Here is a 14,860-nt window from a genome sequence, read left to right on the forward strand (position 1 = left end):
TCAGACTGTTAACGTCGTCGCATTAGGAGTGAACTAAGTTGGATTATCATAGTACCTCAACCGGAGATATGGTGAGTTCTTTCCTCTAACTTTCAGTCCTTCACTACGTTGTTTAGACAAGAAATTATGTTTGAACATTCCGGTATCATAGGACCAAACCAACTTTCTATGCCCATTTTGGTCGAGTTTTGTATTGTTATAGTTTTCTTTTGAACTTAAAAAAGGGAAATGATATAATATTTGTAATTAGGTGAGTGACAAAAAGATGAAGGTGTAACCGAGAAGAAAAACAACCTCCCAAGAAGATACAACTGCGGTCAACGCTTTTAGTCAACATAAGACCAGCTTCAGGCATTCAAGTGAGTATCTCATTCATATTTTCATATTTTCGGTTTTAAATCTCCCAACGGCGCTTTTTTAGTTAAGTTGTGGAATAAATATTCATTGGCTGATATGATGGAGAAGAATACGGAGGCAAAGTGGGGGAATTGGGTTGGTCACGTCATCCTTCCATTCACCGACGGTATAAGAGATGATCCGCTAGACTACGTTAGAGAAGCCAAGGCAACCATCCATCGAAAAAAGCACTCGCTCAAGGCTATGTGTTCCTTTTCACTAGCCGCCTTTGTTCTTAAAACGTTCGGCATCAAGGTTTGATGATTGATTTCCAAAGCTACGTTAACAAGATGACAATAGTCCTTTTGGTTGATGAAAATACCATCCCGGATCCTCAAAAACTGTTGGATGACATTGAAGCGTCGATAAAACTCATCAAAGAAGCAGTTTATGCGAAGGGGCTTGTTAAGGATGATGAGGGGGGCATGACAATCAATAATCATTCACGTTGGAATGCGAAATAAAAACTCAAAAATCATAACATGAATTACTAGAAACTGCTTCTATTATTAGTATCATCAGCAGCACTTCTGCATGGTTGGTTCACCAAGAAATTTATTATGCACTTGTGTCCATAAATCAAATCTCAGTTTCAACAAAAATGGTCCCATATACAATTAAATCCAATTAAAATATCACCAACTATAACCAATTCAGTCTTGTAAGGATATGAATCAAGAATCCAAAAAAAACCTGTGTTCTTGCCAATATTCAACATCTTGGAAATCCTGTTAACCCTCTGGTTTGGAACCTGAAACACATGTAAACCCCAAGTTTTGAGTGAAATACCAACATAGAGATTTGACAATTTACACATCATTGTTCATTTATAATAAGGAAAAGATATATCGACGACTGAAACTGAGAGTCTCGTTACTTTTACCACTTCAACCTTTGACTCGTCCCCTTTTAGCTAAATATGAATATTTACATTCAAACGTTTGTATATAAAACACATCCAAATCATTCTGAATTAGACTTGTACAGGTTCAAGCAAATATTTTAAAGTTTCACTTCCATAGAAGATTTTCATAATTCATGTAAAAAAACCACAAGCTATTAATCTATAGAAGATTTTCATAATCATGTAAGTACATAACAAGCTATTAAGCTAACCTGTAAATTCTCTTGAACGAATGTTTGGAGATCCATGTAAAAACTGCATGCATGATCCAAAGCTAATGATATCAGGTCAAAATTATAAACCGCACTTCAGTTAAGCAGCAGTAGTTGCCCCATTTCCTTCAGAAGAAAAACTAGTAGACTTCGAACCTTCACTTCCTCTGATCACTCGGCTATACACAACTTTAAAAGACTGCGAATTATACGGTTTGTTCAACAAACTAATCGGCATTCTCAAAGTCTGCTTCCGGTTTCTTCTCCCCCTTATCAAAATATTAAACGTCTTCTCATTTTCAACCTTTTGAGGTGGTGGCTTAAGCACATGACTATCACCACTGCTTCCCAAATTCCAGTTTGAACCAATGTTCTCTGGTTTAACACCAACAATTTCATTAATAACTTTCGCCCCTTCAAGACCAGCTTCTTCCTTAGTTTCAACCTCCACCTGTTTTGTCTCCAAAATTGGATCAGAAATGGGCCTTACTGCTGGTGGTGAGATGGAGAATTCCATCGGATGGCCATTGGGCCAAACTGGGCCAGTAACATACTGTAACCCGTTAGCACCCATATATGCAAAATGATTGGGATGGAAGGGACCAGTGGTTATAGGCAAGGATGGAGCTTGTGTATAAGGTGGGCCAGGAGGAGAGTACATAAGAGGCAACGGGTGGATTATATTTGGGGTTCCCGGGGGTGTGGGGTAAGGTTGGTGGGGAGACGAACACATTGGATTTACTCCAGGTAAGACATTGGTGGGCCTCGGGTGAAGATTCATGTTCATTTGCCACGGGGTGGGACCAGGTGGGAGAGCTATGTTCATGGGGATCGGTGGAACACGTACAGCTTGTGATGTTGGGTTAAATGGTGTAGCTGATGCAGATAACTTCTTGTTTGGGAGTTCTTGAGCGTAAGTTGGAGAACTAACTTTTGTAGAAGAATCTTTCTCAGATAGATCTGAAACTAATGGAAGTTGTATGTCAATGACACTTTTGTCAACTATTTCATCACCCTCAACATTTTCAGGTACAGTTTCTGTATGTGTGTCTCCTACTAACTCACTCAAATGAGTTTCTCGTATTTCATCTTTCAAACTTTCTACCTCAAGTTTCTCTTCCTTAATTTCAGACTCGGAAATTTCTTTTGGAATGGTAAAATCGTCATTTTTACCATCATCAATTTCCTTGTCATCAGGAGTATCACTTTGAGACTCAAACTGCAACAAGGAGATGCTACCTGGTGGGGCCAGAGCTACTTCTTTGTAAGAAGGGGATCTCCCGATACTAACTATAGAGCTTCTCTGTGGTGGGACCAGAGCTACTTCTTTTGTCGTTTGTGTGGGGCCGACTTCAACTGAAGAGTTAGATTCCTCTTTACCACTTGTGTTAATTTCTTCTGGAGTAGATACCGGCGCTGACTTAACTCTGTAAGTCAATGCCTTGACGACTCTCCTTCCAAATTTATGATTAGAAGAGGGAACTTTCGCAGTGTGGTAATCAGCATAACTTGCTCGTTTCTTCACAAAGTGATACTTACCGTTTTGAAAGTTATTCTTCAATTTCTCTTCAGATTCATGCAGTAACTCTTTCTTTTGATAACTATAAACCTTGTTGAAAGCCGCTTTCTTCTGTCTTAATCGCCTTCCATGTGAGCCTGCTGATCTAGGCCTTTGAACGGATTGCCATCCTTCTTCTCCTTCAGGAAAGACATCATCGGCAATAACAAAGTTTTGTGCAGCAGTTTTCTCCAGTTTTGGAATTGGAATTTCATCAATGGGCTCTTCCTTGACAGGTGGGCCCGAGTCAACAGGTTCTTCATTCACCTGTATGTCATGTTCATGTTCAAGGGCTGGATTTTGCTTCTCTTCATCTGAAACTTCTTTCACAAGATCTTTTGATAACGAGTCATCAGAATTTGTAACCTCCGAGTTCTGGTACGATTTCCCCTTTAACTGGAAATAGAACAAGTAATATATTAAGATACAGTTGCATTAGTTACTATCAATATTATATATAGGGGTGTGAATTTCTAACACGAACCGCGCGCGTTGCGGCGCGGGTACTTCGCAAATATCGAACGGATTAGTCCAAGCGTTACGTGATGTGTTAACCATATGAAAACGCACGTTTTGACGTATCCGATTGAACTCAATGTATCCTATAGTTGCATTGCGATTGGATCAAAATGTAACGTAAATCGAATTTATATTGTACAATCACAACGTATTATATGCGACCCGACTAACTCGAATTTATATTGTCAAGGCAAAAACTCTCGAGGGGGTCAAAGTGGCATTTACAAAGTTCATAAAAAGTTAAGTGGTTAAAATTGCATTTCGTAAACTTAAGGGCTAAGAAATGGTAAAGATAAAATTTGATAAAGTTTTGGGGTAAGAAGGAAACTATAACAAAGTTGGGGCTAAAAAGGAAACTACCACAAAGTTGGGGCTGAAAAGGAAACTACCACAAAGTTGGGGTGTCAAAAGCAAAGTATTTGTAAAATGGAGTCGTAGTATAGGGACTAAATTTGCCATTTTATGAAACTTTGAAGATATCAAAGTTAAGGGACTAAAATTGCAATATCGTAGAAGTATGGAGGAGGGGGAGGCAAAGCCGATGGGGTTTCCTCCGACTTTGTCTTTTAAGAGTATATAGAATTGGGCGTGTATTTTATGCCATATAAATATAACTTAAAAAGAGAAATTGACATAAGATTTTATAATTTAAATGTAACTGTATAATATATTTGTGTTTCTAGTAGTAAATTTTAACTTTAATATATTAATTTGTGAAAAAAATTAGAAAAAAAAAATTGCGTTAAACGGGTCGTGTTCGGGTCAACCCGCGAATATTCTGTTGTATTTGGGTTCATATGTATGACACGATTCGGGTTCGGGTCGGGTTGAACCCATTTATATACAAGTAAATAATTAAACATACCTTCTGAATATAGGTTTTCCTTTTTAAACCCACACCATCAGTCCCTTGGCCATCATGACTTGGATTAATATAATCAAGCAAATCCGATACACTGCACATAATATCAATAATAAAACTTTAGTCATTGTTAAAACAAATCATTGTTTGATATTAGGAATTTGAAACTGAAAGCACTTCCGACACACCTAAGATGGCCTTTGCTAGCTATGGATGCATCTGGTTTCCGAGTCCCGTTTCTTGCAGCTTCTTGTTGTTCAAGTGCTTTGGATTCAAAATACTCGAGCCATGCAGCAGCATCCTGCATCAAAAGTTATTAAATTGATATAAAACAAATACATTACAACCTTGCTAAAAACTATAATATATATTACCTGTGTGCGTAAATCATCTGGACCCAGCTTTGCACGTAGTATCTGCAAGGTGGTTTGTTCATGCTGGACACTAAGAGGGTAAGCTTCCATCAAAGAAAGTGCAATAGCTATTGCATGGTAACTAGCAGCAGTCTGAAAAACAGGAGCATAAAGGGTAGGGTTAATATCATCTTTTCAGACATGCACCATCAGGAGTCATGTTAACAAAGGAGAAGTAAACAACCTGGATATGGTCTGGGCCGAGTAATTTTTGGTTGCACTTGAGAGCTTTATGGAGATATCTGAGGGCAACATGAACGTTTCCCAGGCCTTCTTCCATCATAGCTACATTAATGTATGTTGCAGCAGTATTTGGATGTGATGCCCCACAAGTTAGATGTAGCAAATACAATGCCCGTTTTACATACCTGATATTATTGATTAAATTCAGAAAAGGTTAGTCAAAAGTCAAAACAAAGATGTCGATCTGAAATAGGATTCGCAGAATATAAAAAGAAATTACTTGAGAGCCAACTCTGTATGTTGAAGGCGATAGTAGAAGACAGCAAGATCTCCATAACTTTTCATGGTATCTGGATGATCCAATCCCAATTCTCTCTCATTGATGTCCAAAGCTTTTTGTTGGTAGATTGTGGCCTGCATTCAATTGGAAAACTTAAGAGGCATAAATTAAACAATTAAAAATATCTGGATAAATCTAACACTCATTAGAAAATAAAGACCTGATTGAAGTCCCCAGTATGATACAAAACTACGGCTAGGAGGCTGTAAGCTCCTGCTGTTATTCGGTGATAGGGACCACACACTGCAACTAGCTTTGCAAGAGCCTGAAAAGAAAGATAAGTAATAACATGTAAACTATACAAATTATTTGAAATAAACGACAAGAACCAAACCGTTATTCTATAAAAGCTTACTATGCTTAATGATAATAATGCAAATGAGAAGAGGCAACGTATAGTAATGAAATATATTATCCAATTGTTCATTGGTAAAACTTTGGTACCTTTGTTCCATAGCTAACTGCATCTTCAAGTTTTCCCTTATCCAGAGCTGTCTTTGATGATTCCAGAAGTTGACGTCCATCAGCAGACGAACATGCTGCTTGCTGCAATAAAATAAAAAACAAAAATAAAAAATATGGACTTTGACCGGTAAGATACAATCAAATAAGATCTGTTGAAATCATTAAAAGGTGTGATTCAATACCTTATGCACTGGTACTAAGCTGATGATGTCCTCTTTTTTGAAAGGGTTGGGAGTATTCATATCAAAATCTCTTGGAACCAGCTCAACCCCAACCTGGAATATGAATACCAAGTTGTTTACAGCTAACCAATTTCTCATAAATTTTATTAAGCTAGTGTAGTTTGACAGCTATTACCCTACGACACATGATGTGTGTTTCAGCAACATAGATTGGTAATATTAATGATGCTTAAGAGAGGGTAATTAGTATTTAATTACCTTATGACATAAGCCACGTAATATAGCAATTTTTCTGAGTTCTGTGTAGTTAAAGGTGGAAAGATCCCAGTCGTATCTCTTCTTTAAGAAAACATCAAGCCATGTTCTTGTTAGTGAATCAACAGCCTGCTCGCTTTCTGGAACCCCAAGCATAAGATTCAATGCAGCTGCAATTGCATCAGCCATTTCCTCTGCTTTAGAAACAACAGCAATCACTGCTTGTAGAATGTGCTTAAAAGCTCGTACTATCATTTCATGTATGCACAGAGATTGCACATGTGATAATTTTTCTGAAAGCTTAACCTGATCAAAGAGAGTAATAGCAACGTCACGTCAGATCAAGGATTCTAAGTTGCAAATACCAAAAATTAAAAAACTAAAATCATAAAAGAGAGTTCATTGTCAAGACCAAAAATTAAAAGCAAAGGGTGTGCAACTATGCATATAAAGATTTAAAGAGCAAAATAGAAAAACTTCATGAAGATTTTCTGGAAACAGAAAATCTTTGAGATTGACCTACAGATAGATTAACCAATGAGTAATGAAGGTGTGTATCAAGGCACTAACCACTTGTCCTAGAGAACGCATGCGGAGACCTCGTGTGTGCATAAAATCAGTTAAAGTTCGCCCATCAACTGGTGATAGTTCCAATGAACCAAAATCTGCAACCTGCATACAATTTAGCGTTATAAGTTGTTAGATATGAAACTTACACAAAGATCACTTGGGATAAGAATCATATGATAACTGTGGCTTTGTATTACCAATTTTGTTAAAGCAACTTCATTGTAATATTTTTGAGATTGGTCAATCAGCTCCAGCAAAGACTACACATAACAAACAGCAGGTTATATTATATTACTATGCAAGAATATAATCGTCCAAGACATCTATTATTTCAAGCATACCTTGCGATGGAGTCCTGTATCTGACTCTTTAAGCCGAGTAAAAGCAGCATCAGATAACAATTTTTTTAAAGCAGCCTCATTTTCAGTTGCATTAGCCTCCAGCTGGGATTCTGCAAAATCTAACACAGAATTCTCTACTTCCCCATTAACATCAGCAACTATCGATTCTATATTGCTTCCCTCTGAATCTTTTTTCTTGTTCTTGAGGGACCTAAGAGGTGTCCCAAGCCCTTCAACTTTCATCTCATTCTTCCCTTTTTTAGTGGAAACTTTCTTGTCTTTTTCTGTTTTCTTTTGGTCTTGCAAATGTTGTATCCAGCAAGCTCCAAGTTCCCATCTTGTAAAGTTGTCGGTTCCTACACACTCTTCTTGGAGCTTATGTAGACTCTCCTTTATTAGCCTCTCAACAAGACCTCGGGAAGCGAGCTCTTCACTTCCGGATCTTTTTAAATTAGGGAGGACGTTATTGTGTTGTGAAGTTTTTTTGTGTAGCAACAACCTCAAACTGCAAAAGAAGTAAAAATAACATAAGCTTCTGATAACATAAGGATGTTTAAAAACATATGTTAGTTGGTGAGAAAAAACCTGTTGATATTGAGGGCACAGGCTCCACCATCAGGCTGATCTAAAAGCTCAATGTATGGCAATGGAGAAACTTTCTTGTCAACTTCTCTCTCCTCGACTTTTACAACAGCAGTATAACCACAATACCTTAAGTTGACTACACCTAGAGTAGCAATATCCTGTTTTCAAACAGAGAAGGTCAAACACTGGCGGTAACTGGTAAGAACTTCATTCTCACTGATAAAAATAAGAAACAAAAACTACATATGACACGTTTTAAATATATTATTACATGAGCAGCAGTGTTCTCATCAGCAGTGATCCCTTTAAGTAGGTTTCTCTCCACCAAGCTCTCTTTCTCCACCCCAGTTGCTTGGGATCCATCAATTTTTGTATCCACTTTGCAGCTAGCATCAGGAAAATCTTTGAAGACAGTGATTCTTAAGTCCCCAATTCTCTCTGTAAGTATAGCATCGCCACTTAGATCAGAACAATTTGACTTGAGGTTTTCCATTATGTGTTGAATGGCAGAAATCGCTTTGAAAATGGCAACATCAACAAACAAGCTATGCAATAGGAATGCTTTTCTGTCTCGAATCTGTCTATCTTCTGCTGTCTTGCAAGGCATAGATGCAACATACATGAATTCACTAGCCCATGGATGCATATCACTTTTTCCACCTCTTCCTAAACCGCCCCCGTTTCCGCCCCAACTCTCATCTTCTGCAGGAAGTGGTGGGAAAACTGAAGGTACTTGTGCTGCAACAGGCGGTATGAGCCATGTGTTGGCTCTGAAACCATAAGGAAGATTCCCAAACTGCAGGTAGTCAAGAAACTGTTAACATTTTGATTTTAAAAAGAAAATTACAAGAGAGAATAATTTGAACTATTAGACCATAATAAACGATTATATCAGAAATCTTACCTTGTTCCTTTCAATGAATGCTTTAATGAGTTCTTCGTAAGCCTGAAAATAGTTACAATTTGTTTAGATAGGCCGTGATTGAATGTGAGCTAGAAAACGTTTATTTAGAAACTTACATTATCAAACGCTCGACTAAGTCGCCGCAACAAATCAACAAGGTTATGACATAAAATCCTCTGCTTCCCATTGCTCCAGAATCCATTTCTACAAACTTCAACATGAACCGGCTTTCCATGGCACAACTTCACCTTTATCATAAAGTGTAAGATGTAAATAATACTGCAAGCATTTTACATGTCAGATAAACATTAAATTGTTCTGTAATTTTCTTACTTCAAGTGAGAAAAGATAATCCTCAATCAAACTCTCATCTTCTGTTTGCCTTGTTACCCTCCTTACATCTGCCAAGGTTCACGGTAAAATGTAAGTATACCAATGAATTATTGAATTGAACATCTTATTCCTGGAAGCTTAGGGAGATTTATGTTCCCTAGTGATTCCAGAATAAGTTTCAATTTCCACATACAAATATTAATCATCTCAGGTACACAAAATTAGGTTTTCACATTGCAACAAACCTATTTGATAAATCTGAACGAATTAAGTTTTCAGTATGTCCTTACAAAAGCAACTGAACACAATAACTGCATCATCTCAAACTCTACAATCTGATTTGAAAATTCTATATGTATCGATCTATAAAAATCACAAGAGCATATGAACACGAATGTCGACGTAACTCGTAAGCCGATAATAACGTCAATTCTCGGTGTGAGCGTGTGTGTATGTGTGTGAATAATCATCCTTCATCGGAAACCGTCCCCGTACGGTTGTTACCGGTGTGAATCATGAATGTACGTTTCGAGTGAATTATATACTTACACTGTATCGGAGGAGTGAGATGCGATAGAGAGAAAAACTCGTAGAAACTTCCGAGCTTAGGACTCGAATTGCTGAGCTCTCCGTCTCCGTCAACGGAAGCATCTTTCGACGGCGGTTGTTGCGGTGGCGGAGCCGGTGTTTGCACAGTCGAAGAACGCTTGTGGTTTTGTTGCGCTTTGTTCGCTTTCTTCGCCGCCTTGTTTTCCGGCGGATTCTTGCCGGAATCCTCCTTGATCACCGGCGATGGTCCAAACGACGTCGTGCAAGCGACGATGTCCAATAACCGTCTCACATGTGCTGTGGCGGTTTCAGCATCGTAGTCCTCTGTTTGTAAAAAGAGAAAAGACGTGAGGATAAATATGTCATTTGACAAAGACAACTTCACTTGCCTCCACGTGGCAGTAATAAATGGACTTATAGTTATTTACCTTCTATGAGATTGAGTGTGCAGGGCTTTAGTGCTGCAACGTCCACTGTATCTTTCAATCGTGGGCCTCTTGCCTGTTTAGTGGGCCAAGTGATCCAATTGAACAAATAAGGTGGCCCATATCGAATTTTATAAAATAATAATAAAAAAAAAAAAGCTACAACTACATCAACTAATTCTTACCTCGTGAGATAATGAAAAGTTGGTGATGTTGCATGTTATTGTGTTCACTGATAATAGTCGACGAATATCTATAATTCTATCGGTTGATATTCCCTGTGTAAGAAAATTAGTTAGAAATTACAAGTTTTATAATTAAATAAAATTGAAACATTCTCATTATTTTATTATTTATTGAAGTCGGTTACTGTATTTCATCGAACGATAACAAATAAAGACTGTAACATCTAAAGTATATCATAATAAATACTATCGTGTATGTTTTTTTAATCTTTTTTATTGGCGGGTTGGACCCACAGCATCCCTTTGCGAGGACTATATTTTAAATATTATATTATTGAATAACAATGTTTGAAAAAACAAGATAACCGAGTTATGGAGTATATAGAAAAAACGAAAGATATGACTTATATGACCATGTTTAGGTGTTGTCTGTACACCTATTCTTTGTTAGGTTGCGTTGGTGGTATGTGTGCGTGTTAAATTCTTCGAAAACAGCTTGATATACGGTATAGATTACACGCATCCGTTGACGTAGACGTACCGTTTCGGATAACCTCTAAACATTTTGGTAATGACATTTTTGACCCTATCTACAAGCAAGTCACAAACCTTCATTCTTATCTAACATTCTAGCTACCTTTCATGATATACTTCGTATTTTGGTCACATTATAGAGAATTAAAGAACCCTTTTTTCTTTTAAATAAATGCCCTTCAATATCATCAAACAAATAAAATCAAATATGTGTGAGTTTAATCAGCAAAATAAACTTGTTAAGAACATCAAGACATCTTTCTATCTCGGTTCCATTATCCGAATGAATTTCTAAATACCATGAATATTAATTCTATTAATAAAAAAAATGAAAATAAAAAGGGGGTTCAAACCTTTAGTATAACATGGGTATCATCAGGTAGATTGACAGTTATATCCACAACAACTGGGAGAACTGCAATTATGTTGAAACATTAATTAAAAAATAATTAACAGTTAATAAGTAAATAATTATTTCAATGATAGTTTATTATTATTATTGGCTAAAAAAAGATTATTATTATTATTATTAAAAATTTAAAATTATACCCTTCTCTTCCTTCTTCTTCTTATCTCCCTTGGTCTTTCCACGTCCATTCTTGGGTGCCATTTCTTTAAAGCTCAAGCTTTAAGTAATTTATTACTCTGAATTTTAAAAGTAAATAAAAATTAAAAAATATATATATATATATAATATATTGCCTCATATAAATGAATTGAATATAAGTATAAGCTTTGGTTTTTGGATAACACCATGAAGAATATTTGATGGACTTTAATAAATGAATTGAATATAAGTATAAGCAATAAAATTTAACCTTCAACATGACCTTTATACAAGAAAACTAATTAAATTATGAAGATTAACTTATTGGTTTGTCAAGAAAATGTCACGGAATTACCAAATGACAAAAATGGCCATTGAAGTAAGAAAGAATTACCAGAAACCATGGATACATCAATAAACAAGATGAATTTCAATGTGAAATGACAAATGTGTCCATGGAGGCAATAAAGATTTTGAATTCAATAGGAACTAAATACAAGAAAAACAGAGGAAACGGATTAAATACAAGCAAAAGTTTTGAATTTTCAATAAAAAAAAATACTTAGAATATTGATGGGTTATAGCTAGATAATGTTATGGAATTGTGAAATGACAAAAAAGGTCATGGATGTTGATAAGAATTACCAGAAAAGGCAAGCAGAGAGCAATAAAAGCTACCGAAGTGTCAGGAGTATGAAATCACCCAGAAGAAAAAACAGAGCCAATGATGTGTGTGTAAGGGTTTTGTGTATGTGTGTGTGCTTTTTAGGGTTTATGAGTGTTGTGTAAAGAGAGCAGGGGATGGAGCACCATAAAAGAGATTGGAAAGATGAAATTAACAAGATATAGAGGTGAGAGGAGGGGAGTGGGTGATAAGGAAGGAAGGGTTGAGATTTAATGGTCAGATTGCTTTGGACATATTATTTTCAATTTATTAAAAAAAATCTAACTAATAGATGAAATAAAAGAAATGAATACCTAAATTTTCAAGTAATAAAATAATCACTATTTAGATAATATATAGTAGATTTAATAAATGTTTGGTTGTGTATGATATTAAGTGAACATTTTTAAATGTATGCGTATATTGTTTGGTATTTTAAAGTTAATTTACTAAAGAAAAAAAATATTAAGAAGTAACCATGTGGAGATATGTGTGAGCTACTCGAGATTGAAATAGTATAAGCATGAATATGTTGAAATAAAAGTCTTATAAAAAAACACGTTTACTTAACGATCTCAGGCTTTGAGATTTAATGGTCAGATTGCTTTGGACATATTATTTTCAATTTATTAAAAAAAATCTAACTAATAGATGAAATAAAAGAAATGAATACCTAAATTTTCAAGTAATAAAATAATCACTATTTAGATAATATATAGTAGATTTAATAAATGTTTGGTTGTGTATGATATTAAGTGAACATTTTTAAATGTATGCGTATATTGTTTGGTATTTTAAAGTTAATTTACTAAAGAAAAAAAATATTAAGAAGTAACCATGTGGAGATATGTGTGAGCTACTCGAGATTGAAATAGTATAAGCATGAATATGTTGAAATAAAAGTCTTATAAAAAAACACGTTTACTTAACGATCTCAGGCTTTGTGTAATGAGATTGTTCAGACCCTGAAAAACGTAACGAATTTTTTAAATAATATATATGGCTTGTGTATCAAGACGGAATGCAACGGTAATCCAATACCCTCAATTCATTGTTGTCATGTAATTCTGCACTATGCGTTGCCATTTTGGCCCTTTCAACAGCTTTGTCAATCTCTCCAACTAATTACATAAATCAATTAATCGCTTTTCAGTACCCCTAAAGTCACAACCACAGTACCATTACTCACATAAATCAATTAATCGCTTTTTAGTACCCCTAGAGTCACAACCATAGCACCATTACTCAAATGGTATGCTCATAACCCTCCTTCATTGACGAGATGACTAATTTCCTCGACCCTCGCATACTCACAACTCAAAACCTGCAATAGTCCAAGAGTTCTGGTTGGTGGTGCGAGAAATTTTGATGATTTTCGTAGTGGAGATAGTAGCTACATAGCTAATGTGAGTTTAGAAGTTTAAATATGTCATTTTAGTCGATGACATCAATGGGTAGATTTGTGTTGATTGTGTTGCTAACAGAACGAAAGTTATTTCATGGCAGAGATGTTGGAAAAATAAGTTGTTGGTATTAATTCACAGGTTCATGTTTATATTCTGTTTTGTATCTTTAAACTTTACTTTTTGTTATTCGTCTTTGACGTGTGGTGAGGGTGTATGATTTTTATTATATTTTTAAGCACTCTTCACTCTTTTATCAAGTTTTAAATTTATAAAACACGATGTAACACTATCACTCTCTACAACACACTAGGGCAAGTGTACCCCTTGTTGGCGTAGTATAGTGATGGTAAGATACCGAGGTCGTCCAAGGACATAAGAGTTTTTAATACCGGAATATCGTCAACGTCTAATCTAACCAAATTTTGAGAAAAGATTTTTTAACAAGTAAAGTAAAGAAGTAAACTAAAGAAATAAAAGAAACAAATAGACAAGATAGAATCACTTGATTCCGACTCATCTTTTATGTATCCTTTGATGCTTTCTGCACTTTGGGTTTTTTAAGAGATTATCTTAGTTATAGTGGCATGTCCCTCTTTTGGAGGCAACGCTACCCTCAGCCATATTGGTCTGAGTCTGTAGGGATACAGTCCCGCAAGGCCGGAATATAGAAAGATAATTAAGTAAATTATTAATGCAAAATGTGGCATGTTCCTCTTTTGGAGGCAACGCTACCCTCGGCCATATTGGTCTAAGTCGGCAGGGATACAGTCCCGCAAGGCCGGTTTAAATTTTTAATAGTATTTTATTTATAAGGGATTCAAGTCATTCTTACTTCCCCTGATTTGATGCTATCTGCCTCAAAGGAAATCGTAATAAGCTTGAATCAAGTCCTCGCAAGATCTATACACTAAACGAGGTAAGAACTTTACCCAACCACCCTTCCAACCCCCTTCCAGGCAGTTAACGTGCTTTATATAGACCATAAAGGCACGAATGAGTGAATCAACAAAACATGAAGAGATGATAGAATAAAGTTCACTTTCAATATAAAAAACTAGATATTAAAGTCATTAATGCAACCCAATTAAAAGTTAACCAAAGCTTGGAAATCAAAAGTAATACATAAATGACTTTTCTTTACCAAGTGATGTAAGAGATTAGCCGATCATGGCCGTTGTTTGACAAAAACTCTTACCCTGTGTTTCTGAGTTTAATAAAGGAAAGAAAAAGGAAGAAAGAAAGTATAAGGAGGAAAGAAAGTTTATCTTTCCAATTTGGAAAGAAACAAAATTCTTCCAACTCCCACATCTCCATCTCTTCCTCTCTTTCTTTCTCCCCATAAAAAAAAATCTCTGGAACACCATAACTCTTTTCTTTCCTTACAAATCTCTTCTCTTCTCTTGAAAATAAAACTCTGGAACACAGTGTTACGGTCAATCTTGGATCCTAAGAGTACTACACACTCTAAAGATGAATGATGGATGAATGTGGTGGATGATGGTGGTATGGTGATGGTGGAGTGAGAGAA

The 14,860-nt window shown here is 35.9% G+C and overlaps 1 protein-coding gene across 1 annotated transcript; it reads right to left on the minus strand.

Moving 5' to 3' along the window:
* Window positions 1-861: 861 nt before the first annotated feature.
* LOC110937530 (protein TSS) lies at window positions 862-12,122 on the minus strand. The gene is made up of 25 exons (XM_022179963.2): window positions 11,908-12,122; window positions 11,265-11,360; window positions 11,069-11,130; window positions 10,182-10,274; window positions 10,000-10,072; window positions 9,572-9,895; window positions 9,023-9,090; window positions 8,806-8,937; window positions 8,690-8,731; window positions 8,057-8,581; window positions 7,786-7,943; window positions 7,201-7,705; window positions 7,057-7,119; window positions 6,860-6,961; window positions 6,293-6,595; window positions 6,035-6,127; window positions 5,832-5,933; window positions 5,548-5,652; window positions 5,328-5,461; window positions 5,049-5,232; window positions 4,826-4,957; window positions 4,640-4,752; window positions 4,455-4,545; window positions 1,513-3,466; window positions 862-1,147 (listed from the first exon to the last, which is right to left on the minus strand). Exons 2-24 carry the CDS (start codon window positions 11,323-11,325, stop codon window positions 1,613-1,615), a joined length of 5,319 nt encoding a protein of 1,772 aa, XP_022035655.1. The 5' UTR covers window positions 11,326-11,360; window positions 11,908-12,122; the 3' UTR covers window positions 862-1,147; window positions 1,513-1,612.
* Window positions 12,123-14,860: the final 2,738 nt, after the last annotated feature.

The sequence above is a fragment of the Helianthus annuus genome, chromosome 4 (assembly GCF_002127325.2).
Source record: "Helianthus annuus cultivar XRQ/B chromosome 4, HanXRQr2.0-SUNRISE, whole genome shotgun sequence".
Lineage (NCBI taxonomy): Eukaryota > Viridiplantae > Streptophyta > Magnoliopsida > Asterales > Asteraceae > Helianthus > Helianthus annuus.

Coding starts and splice junctions, on each gene's coding strand:
- LOC110937530 (XM_022179963.2), bottom strand. CDS start 11,325: ATGGCACCCAAGAATGGACGTGGAAAGACCAAGGGAGATAAGAAGAAG. Junction 10,275..11,068: donor ATACCCATGTTATACTAAAG/GTTTGAACCCCC, acceptor TTTCTTACACAG/GGAATATCAACCGATAGAAT. Junction 4,753..4,825: donor CAGATGATTTACGCACACAG/GTAATATATATT, acceptor CTTTTGATGCAG/GATGCTGCTGCATGGCTCGA.